General features: G+C 47.4%; 2 protein-coding genes across 2 annotated transcripts; both read left to right on the plus strand.

The window, feature by feature from the left end:
• The first annotated feature begins 632 nt into the window (after positions 1–632).
• Positions 633–5,702, plus strand: LOC100903404 (uncharacterized). Its single transcript, XM_029110788.1, has 2 exons — positions 633–2,995; positions 3,038–5,702. Exons 1-2 carry the CDS (start codon positions 633–635, stop codon positions 5,700–5,702), a joined length of 5,028 nt encoding a protein of 1,675 aa, XP_028966621.1.
• A 2,623-nt stretch (positions 5,703–8,325) lies between these two features.
• Positions 8,326–10,348, plus strand: LOC100903548 (replication protein A 70 kDa DNA-binding subunit-like). Its single transcript, XM_003740939.1, has 3 exons — positions 8,326–8,443; positions 9,521–9,789; positions 9,893–10,348. The coding sequence occupies exons 1-3, from the start codon at positions 8,326–8,328 to the stop codon at positions 10,346–10,348; spliced, it is 843 nt and encodes a 280-aa protein (XP_003740987.1).
• The last annotated feature ends 421 nt before the right edge of the window (positions 10,349–10,769 follow it).

Genomic DNA, 10,769 nt, shown 5'->3' on the forward strand with positions numbered 1-10,769 from the left:
TATCTTTTCGATCCATGTTCTTTGCTGAGCGATTTGAGGTATGGTGAAGTAGACTCACCCATGACGCCATTCAAGGTGGGCGGTGATCCGAGAATCCAAATGAAAGGCGCGGGGTTAATTTTGGAAGTATGCTCGCTCGTTTTGCAGATCGGGTATCATTTTCCTTTATTGGATTTCTATGAAAGTTCGATATCGTATTCCGGGAGGGAAATGTCTGATGAAACATCCTCAGCTAAACATTCGAGGGCTTCGTTATTCTGTGGGCTTTTTTCTGGATCATCGCGGTGTCTGCACTCGCAAACCGATCTAGGAACCTCGATTTTGAGACCGTCCTAATGAGGCCGAAAAATGCAAGTAGGAGAAGTCTCAAGCGAAAAGCCCAAAGTTCGGCTTGCGGACCCGCCAAAAAGCCAAAGAGCGCTGCTGAGCGATCTGCTCTGTATCGGAAGCGACGTCGGGAGGCCTCATTGCTTCATTCTCAAGCTACGAGCCGTGCTCGCAATGAGGAGAATGAGAGTCCCGGATCTGTTGAGGACCTAAGGCACGGCGCTTCACATGAAATGGAGCCGGAGATAAGGCGATGTTCCAGGTATGAGCAGGTATGGGGGCGCGCGACAATTCACTTCCGACACATGTTCCTCGATAATGAGTTCGGACACAAATGCGATGTGTGCGATCGCATCTGGTTTAAACGAGATTTGAAGGCCGTCGACTCGGTGATTGCAAATTTTCTGATTCCATATTTCCCGGATGAAAATGTTCATTCGTTCAGACTCTGCCACAATTGTTATAAGGTCAGTCGAGGGCGGAAGATCCCAAATCTCAGCAAAGTTAATGGGTACAGATATCCTCCGAAGCCGGTGAACCTTCCAAAACTGGACCCGGTGTCTGAGAGGCTGATTTCCCCGCGAATTCCTTACATGCAAATCCGTCGCTTACGACACGAGGGATCATACGGTATAATTGGGCAGGTGATCAATGTCCCGGTGGATGTCGACACCATGGTTCGATGCTTGCCGCGATCTCTCGACGATGATTATGCTTTCAACGTCAATTTGAAGAAGAACATCGTACACAAATCATCATACATTAGTGGGTTTGTGAAAAAGTCTACAATCCATGAATGGCTGAAATACTTGGTCCAGCAGCCTCTCTACAAGCATTACAATATCACCATTGATTGGTCTGTCTTCAATGAGTCCGCAACGAGCTCGGGAAATGACGGTCAGTGCGAGGATCAGATTGAACGCCTAGATGCATGTACCGTTCCGGAAGCTGAGTTGATCCACTCACGACAACACACGATGATGTGGAACGAGGAACATTCTCTGAACATAGCTCCGGGTCAGCATCGGCGACCGGAGAGTTTGACTCTCGACACCCTTGCCGAGGAGATGTCTTTTCCGGCAATATATCTTGGATGCGGACGGCATATACGGTCGATCACAGGGGAAAGAATTCGCGCAACAGCGTACAGCATGTGCATGTCAGAAATCCGTCGGAGTGATCGACGTGGAGTGATTCCTCAACATGTTCTTTACATGGCCATGAAAATTCTTCGACTTCGTGTCCGTGATGGTGTCCAAAACATGTATCGTTGCATGCGACCGACCGAGATGATCACCCGCAGTATGATAGAAGATCGCGAATTCGTTGAGCGATTGATCGAGACGAATCAGGCATTCCTAAGAACGATCCCGAATTCGGTGCAATATTGGTCATATCGTAAGAAAGATCTATTCGCAATGATTCGTCAGCTCGGCAAACCGACCGCATTCCTCACGCTCAGTGCAAGCGAGACGAAGTGGCCCCATCTTCTACGTAATCTATACCGTCTATCGGATGAATACAAGTCACTTGGCGAGGACATCGGAGTCGAAGAAATTTTGGAAAAGCTTGATAGATATAAGCGCGCGTTTCTAGTCGCGGAGGATCCCGTTGCCTGTGCCATGTATTTCGATAAGCTGGTACACGTTCTCATGTCTATGTTGAGCGCAAAGAAAGCATACAATCCCTTCGGACGATACCGTGTACTGGACTACTTCCTGCGCATCGAGTTTCAGGCCCGCGGGAGTCCCCACGCGCACATCCTCCTCTGGCTCAATGATGATCCGAAGGAAGATATATCGGAAGAAATGCCGCGCACGCTGCAAATGATCACTGATTTGTGCAGCGTTGATGAGTCCGATTTGTCAACCCCAGATATGATACGGAATCAGACCCATGCACACACGTTCACATGTACGAAGAGGGGAGAACAGAGTTGTCGATTTGAAATCCCATACTGGCCGATACATCGCACCAGAGTTCTGCTACCCTTGAGTAGAGATGATGGTAGGCGGAAAACTCTAAAAATCAAAGTCGCTGACGCTCGAAAAAAATTAGAGAGTAAAACATACGACACTATAGAAGCCTTCATGATGGACATAAACTGCGATGGCGTCACGTATCTCGAATTGATCAGATCATCCTTGAAGAGGCCCACTATACTTTTCAAAAGAAACATGTCGCAAATTTTCATCAACACATTCCATCCATGGATAGCGTCTGCACTCAACTCCAACATGGACCTACAAATCATTCTTGACCCGTATTCCTGTGCGAGTTACGTAGTCGAGTACGTCAACAAGTCCAACAGAGGGTTCAGTCATCTGCACCGGGAGCTCATGAAAATACACGAAACAAACCCCGAATTCGATCAGTGCCAGCTCATGACAAAAGTCGGCCTGAAGATCCTGAATAGCGTGGAAATGACAGCCCAGGAGGCCGCTTGGTACTTGTTGCGTCAACCTATGAGCTGGGCTTCGCGTGGGACCGTGTCGATCCCGACGATGCGACCACATGAGAGATACAGGGCACGCAAACGCAAATCCGTCATGGATGCTCAAAATTTGTCGAGCGACAGCACAGATATATGGACGAAGAATATCATCCAAAAGTATGAAGAACGAGCGCCATCTCTGGAAGCACTCACACTCGCGCAATTCGCAGCGTGGTACGAAGCGGCGAAAAAAGCGATAAGTGAAGAGGAGGAAAGCTTTGAGCACCATCCCTTCGAGGAGACAAATGACGTCGATGGCTCTAATTATCGGAAACGTGCTACGAGAAAAGTTATTAGATATCGTAACTATGATGTAAGTGACACAGAGAATTACAAGCGAGAAATGGTAACGCTGCATATACCCTTCCGAAATGAGCTCATCGACGTTATCGATCGCGATAAATTCCTCGAGGTCTATGACGGGAATAAGGAGCTCATCATGGAAAGGCGGAAAGAATTCGAAGCTAACATAGACATCGAGGCTCTCCTGAAAGAGATAGAAGCTCTATGTTCCATGAATGAGGAGATCTCCACGACCGAAGAAACGGAAGGAATGGACAACGTGACGACGCAAGGATTTCAGCCGAATGACGATGATTTCGATGATCATCATCTACAGAATTCCATAAGCGCGGTTAGACCGCGCGAAAATGTTCTGAGCAAGAATGATTACTGCGTCTGGATGCGTAAGCTGAACGCGGAACAGCGTGAATTGATTCTGGAAGTCATTCATCGCCTGCATGATCCCAATAGTGAAGCGATCCAAATTTTCCTTACCGGACCGGCGGGGTGCGGTAAAACGTACACGCTGAAGGCCCTCATGGAAACGTATAATCGATATGCGCAAGAACACAACAACATGAATAACGCATATATATCGACGGCAACCACAGGGAAAGCAGCAACGGCATTGAATGGCGTCACCGTTCATTCAGCATTCAAACTCGCTCTATCCAATCGAGCTCACCAACTTTCAAACGACGTCCTACAAACATATCGCCATCATTTACGGAACGTCAGATGCATTATTATAGATGAGATAAGCATGTGCAGTTCGCATGTCTTCCACGGGGTGAACACTCGCTTGCAGGCAATGACGGGCGAATTCGACGCTAACTTCGGGGGTTTAGATTTGTTTGCATGCGGCGACCTCAAGCAACTCCCACCAGTTAGAGCGGCCCCAGTTTTTACTGCAACCAAAAGTTCGATCGGGGGGAAAGCAATCCTTTGGCAGTCTCTAAATTATTTTCCGCTCGTGCAAGTTGTGCGTCAGAGTGATATCGGGTTCTCCACATTGCTGACAAAGATTGGGTGCGGCGAAGCATTATCACAAGCCGAAACCGACAAAATACAATCACGATTCCGTACGCGGCGATGGTGTGATGCAAATTTATCCACCGAAGTCATGAGACTTTATCACACAAGTGCTGACGTCCAATCATATAATGATTCCGCGATACCGGTAACAGAATCCACGCATAATCATATCGCGACAGATATATACACTGGTTACAGAACAGAAGCCGAAAGGAGGAATGCGATAGGGAAAATGCACAGGAAAGATACAAGAGACACGGGGAATTTACCATACACGATAACCCTGGCAGAAGGATATCCATACATGCTGACGGTAAACGTGGACGTTGAGGATGGTCTTGTGAACGGGGCGATAGGCCAACTAAGACACGTCGAACATTACGCACTAGACAAAGACGGCCAAGACCATCGTCGGCTTTGGTTGAGTTTCGAGAACGATCACATCGGACGTAAACTACGCCTAAAGTACAAGGCGCACGTACGTAGCAAACCCAATGATCTTAGTGAGCAATGGGTACCCATCGAATCACGGTCCGCAAATATCAAGATCGACTCGAAAATACGGTGCCGGCGGCTCCAGTTCCCGCTTGTATCCGCGTGTGCCTTGACCATTCATAAATCTCAGGGCGGGACATTCAATCGGATCGTTTACGATTATCATAAAAATCATCAACAGCAACTAGTTTACGTTGCACTTAGTAGAGTGACAAGCCTCGAGGGTTTATACATTACGAATAATGCCGATGACTTCACCTTTTACCATACGGGAACCGCGAACAGTCCATCAATAAGAGAAGTACAGAATGAATACAAAAGGCTGGCCACACACCGTCTCCGTACAATTACTACCGATATAGACGATTTCCTCACAACAGCGAGTCCCGGAGTAGAAACATGGACCATTGTCAACGTGAACGTTCAGAGTCTACATGCTCATGCTGAGGATATCGCGACGGATCCGCTTTTACAGCGAGCTGATCTCTTGGTCACCACTGAAACGTGGATGCATCCATCATCGACCCCAATCAACATTGATGGTTATCATTTAGATCAACAATCAACGTGTGGAAAACGATCAGGGGGCGTTGCGATATACAGAAAAGTCGGCACAGCATTGAACACCGGAACACCACGCGCGACGTTCAGTAATGATAGCTTGGAGCACACCGGGGACATCGCAATCACTCACGTACATTTGAACGGAAAGATCGAATTCATCCTTGCTGCAGTGTACATGCATCAGGGAAATGGATACGATCAGATGGAAGAATTCCTATCACAGACATTGGGAGAATATGATCGCCAATCGGCGCGGAGGCAAATGCCCATGTTAGTTATCGGTGACTTCAACACATCCAATGATAACCGGAAAAAATTGGAGGTATTCCTTGAAACACACCACGGTTTGAAAATGATCAATAATGAAGCGGAAAAGACCACCCTGGGAGGGACATGCATCGATCTGACATTTGCCAGAAATCTTCCGATATCATGCAGAGCATACGTATCCTACTTCTCGTATCATCGTCCCGTATTCAACAAGATACAATATAAACCCCAGTAAACGGGAAGCGCGTACGGGATTGACACGGGATACGAACGATGACAGAACGAAAATCGAACACACACTCAGAGAGACGGACACATATCGAGAATTCAGGATGCTTTGAATACATGGGACCCAAATAGAATGGAAAAAACATACAGAAAGACATAAGGAAGACTAAACAGAGACCATGAGCATATATTGGCCGAAGTATGATCATGTTGTCGAGAAAGATATATCGATGGCGCCAGAAGGTATATAAAGAATCCAGAACCCCAGCAAATTGTTTTCGAGTCTCAATCAACGAAAAGCAAACACAAAGCGAAAAGACACGGTGAAGACGTGGAGTAAACCGAAAGCACCCCCCGATGTCGTGGCCAACGACATACGGTTACCCCGAGAAAGAGACAAGGCGAGTCCAATTCACAAGATTCCGGATTCCAGGGTGTGATGATGACCACGTAGCTTCATCAATTTATGTATTCATCAACAGCGGATCGGCCGGAGAATGATCGCGACGAACAGGGCACGTCCGAGAAATACACTGAAATCCATGTCCCCCCGGAGAATAAATCGAAACTTCTCCGCGAAATCCGACTAGGTAAGGGATGCGACCAAAGACACGGTGACGACTTCCGCAGAGTAAACCGAAAGCGCCCCCCGATGTCGAGGCCAACGACAAACGTTTACCCCGAGAATGAAACAAGGCGAGTCCAATTCACAAGATTCCGGATTCCGGGGAGTGATAATGACCATGTAGCTGATGGTTTTTCCATCAATTTATGTTTTTATCGACAGCGGATCGGCCGGAGAATGATCGCGGCGAGCCGAGCACGTCCGAGAAATACGCTGAAATCCTTGTCCCCCCGAAAAAGAAATCAAATTTCCCCACGTGATCCGACTAGGTAAGGGATGCGGCCATGTCGAGGGACGCGTCAAAGCCAAGACGCCTGTGAAACACCGGTCACAGATTCGGGCACATCACGATTCTTCAGTTTCGTGAGGTGCCCGAATGGTGGGACCGTGATGGTGTCTACGCTCGCATACCGATTCACTTCGATTTTGAGACCGTCCTAATGAGGCCGAAAAATGCAAGTAGGGAACGTCACAAGCGAAAAGTCAAAGTTCGGTTTGCGGACGAAAAATTATTGATTCCGGTGAGCTGCACTGGGGAATCGAGACCAGAGCAATGCGCCACGGCACATTTCGCAACGGCGGCACTAGGCGAAAAACAAGGCGATGGTGACGGACACCACGAATCAGGACCGAGCCAGCATACACAAAAAACCGAATACATAAGCGTGACCATAGACATTGTCTGGGAATTATTTTTATTGGACAGTCGTACCTCACACGCCATAAATGAGGTCACCGTAGAGCACCAGATATATAATCATCGAGAATAACGATAACGAGACACTAATTGGTGACATTCGCTTGTGATTCTCTCAAAACGGACGGATCATAAAAAGATTCCTGATTGAATATGAGTTGTCATCACCAAATCGTGATGCGTGATCCCAGCCGGCGAGTCCACGCTGTTCAGTTGTGCCGTGACCTTCTAGAGTGGGGAACAAGGAACAATAATCCCATAAAAAGAATCCTCGCCATCTATTCAAGGGACTGCGTCGATTGGAACCACGACGGATCATCCAGATTGCTAACAATCGATTCATTCAACATATATTTCACGGTGACGATTCCCATTCCACACAATCATCGATTCCATCGTTACATACATGTGAAACATGGCATAATTATTCCATTGGAAGGTGATCCAAATTGGCGTCGTGTACGTCAGAGCGCTCTCAGAGTCATATATAACTATGAGTCAAGAATAAATATCCAATGAGATCACCACACGTAATACAGTATCCATGTCATTACGACAAGGTTGATTTGAGTGAGTTCCCTGTCCAAATCATTCGGAGATCGCGACGGGTTTTCGTTCGTAGCGATGCAATACGCCAGTGGTTCTCACAGGCGTATTTTTCGGTCTCGTGGAACCCATAGGATTCCGTGAGACTCGTCGGGGAGCCCCGTGAGGGTTCCGCGGAACCTCTCGCGGAAACTCTGAGTCAATTTCCATTCTTCCCCGCGTTTCCCGCGTTCGAATCGCCCTCTCCGACCGCGGTCCGTGTTCATCCGCTCGAGCGGCAGCTGCCCAGAATTGAAGAATATTTAGCAGGAGGTATTTCATGAGGTATTTCGGGAGGTATTTCTCCATCCCGAATCGGTGAGAAAACAGGCGAAGGGATTAGTGAAAGGCGTCGATTGTGTAGTCCCAGCTTAGAAACAACCAGCATATAAATACGACTCGTATCCATACACCGCGATTGAATTGACAGCAACAACAAAGTTGGTGACACATCAGTCAAAGGATCGGAAAACATCGGCAACCGAATCGACCGTTCAACACACGATGATACCTTCCATGGATTCACATGAGTTTGTCCTCGGCGTAGCTGAGAGTCCAAGGAGCGCGGATATCCCCAACGACCGTGACCGAACATCAAGAATGAATCAAGAAGCTCCATTGTATTTGCGAACCCGTCGAAGACCAGACCATATCGCGCAGAAGCCGTACGGGACGCCAGTGATCCTGCATCTTTGGAGTGACAGAGAGCAGACATGGTCCGCAATGGAAAAAGCTGAAGCGATTCAAAGGCACAGCACGATCATATCTATCACCAGCGTTCCTGTCGTAGTCACACACGAGCAGAGTGGAGGCGCGAAAACTGTGCAACATATCACGGAAGGTCACGACGACGCAGATTCGATTACCAGGAACCTGACGATAATCATAGTCTCCCGGGAAGGGAGACGGCGACGCAGCGTCAGTGTCACCAACTTTGAGAAATATATGAGATCCCTCATTGGATACTGCGGTCACTGCTACATATGTCGGTCGGCGGAAGATTTAGTCAGTTTCGAGGGGCCGCACAGGCTGACAAAGACACTGACTGATATGGAAGTCGTTGTGGCCTATGCCGCGGAATAAACTATCCGGCCGATATATTGTCATAAATTAGCTCTCCATAAAATATTGTCGATTATATATATAACCGGAAAAAATTGGAGGTATTCCATGAAACACACCACGGTTTGAAGGCAAAAAAGACCACTCTGAGAGGGACATGCCTCGATCTGACATTTGCTAAACACCTTCCGATATCATGCAGAGCATGCGTATCCTACTTCCCGTATCATCGTCCCGTATTCAACAAGATACAATATATACCCCAGTAAACGAGAAGCGCGTACGGGATTGATACGGGATACGAACGATGACAGAGCAAAAATCGACCGCACACACAGAGAGACAACCACACAGCGGGAATTCAGGAAACATTAAACACATGGGACCGAAATAGAATGAAAAAAACACGAGGAAGACATATGGAAGACTAAAGAGAGACCATGAACATATATTGGCCGAGGTGTGATCATTTCTACGTGAAATATATATCCGTGGCGCCAGAAGGTATATAAAGAATCCAGAACCCCAGCAAATTGTTTTCGAGTCTCAAACAACGAAAAGCAATCTTTGAGCGAAAAGTCACGGTGTAAACCGAAAGCATCCCCCAATGTCAAAGCCGAGTTCGAGACATACGGCCGCCCCGAGAAAGAGACAAGGCGAGTCCAATTCGCAAGATTGCGGATTCCGGGGAGTGATGATGACCACGTAGCTTATGGTTTTTACCATCATTTTATGTATTTATCAACAGCGGATCGGGCGGAGAATGATCGTGGCGAACCGAGCACGTCCGCAGGTTCCGCTGGAATCCATGTTCCCCCGGAGAAGAAATCAAAACTGCTCCACGAAATCCGACTAGGTAAGGGATGCGGCCAGGTCGAAGGGCGCGTCAAATCCAAGACGCCAGTGAAACATTGGTCCAAGGGGGATGGCAGTGGAAAAATCTTCAATTTCGTGATGAGCGACACAAGCGGTGAGATAAATGTGATCGCGTCAGGGGATTCTGCGGAGGAGATTTTTGATATGATCACGGTTGGACAATGCTACAAGATAAATGCATACAAGGTCAAAGCTGTGAATCCCCAATACCGAGCGACTGACCATGAATGCGAACTCCAGCTTACGAAGGTATTCAACATAACATTAGTCAGAAGAAATTATGGCTTGTGGAACGAAAATTTTCATACGCTAATAGAAAATGAGGGATTCAAGAAATATACTCTATTTTAAGCTAAGTAAAGTCATACCAATCACGGGAAACGATCTTCCAAAGATTCAGGCGCAAACGACGGTTCTGATGGAGCTGCTCACAAAGCCCGTGAACACGACGGTCGATATCCTCGTGGTTGTATTCGACGTGAGACCACCCCAAACATTCAATTGTCGGGATGGGATCAATCGTGTAAAGCAAACGGTGACGGTTCTCGACGATAGTATGAAAATGGTGAATCTTGGACTCTGGTCAGAGTTTGTCGGCAAATTAGATGGGAAAGAAGGCGAGGCAGTTATCTTACAAAACCTTCAAGTACGAGATTACAACGGGACGAGGCAATTGTCGACAACGACAAACACGATCATCCGTGAGGCGGCAGGTGACGCCGACGCTGAAAGACTTCGTCAATGGTTCAAGGTCGATGGGTGCAGCCTTGAGTTCGAGGAACTTTTCGTGCTCACAGAAACCTCATAAATATGATTTTTTCTTCGCGAGTTTACACATTCATGAGCACCTTTATTCGATAGTTTGCCTAGTGTGTGTTGTATGAGTTTGGACGTTTTCACGCCCTACCTTCGGTAGTGCTTTAGCACTACCAATTCGGGATTTTTTTTACAGCTTAGAGAGCATTCGCCTTCCATCTTCCAAATTCCTTTCAAACTCATCTCGGGCAATCGAGCGAGCAGGTTTCCAGAGAGACAAGCTGGAAGCTCCTACTGTGCGGGAGTATCGTCAGTTGAACTGCACCATCGTCTAATCAACTCGCCCGAACAAAGGAACAGGAATCGGAGTCAGGGAAAAACGCACCAGGCTCATACGCATCCAATGCTATCAATCTAATTCCTGAGGTTGGTTTTGAAAGGAAAGAGAAGAGAAAAGTCTCCACGGTAAGATT

Source organism: Galendromus occidentalis, unplaced genomic scaffold, assembly GCF_000255335.2.
Source record: "Galendromus occidentalis unplaced genomic scaffold, Mocc_1.1 scf7180000077102, whole genome shotgun sequence".
In the NCBI taxonomy this organism is placed as follows: domain Eukaryota; kingdom Metazoa; phylum Arthropoda; class Arachnida; order Mesostigmata; family Phytoseiidae; genus Galendromus; species Galendromus occidentalis.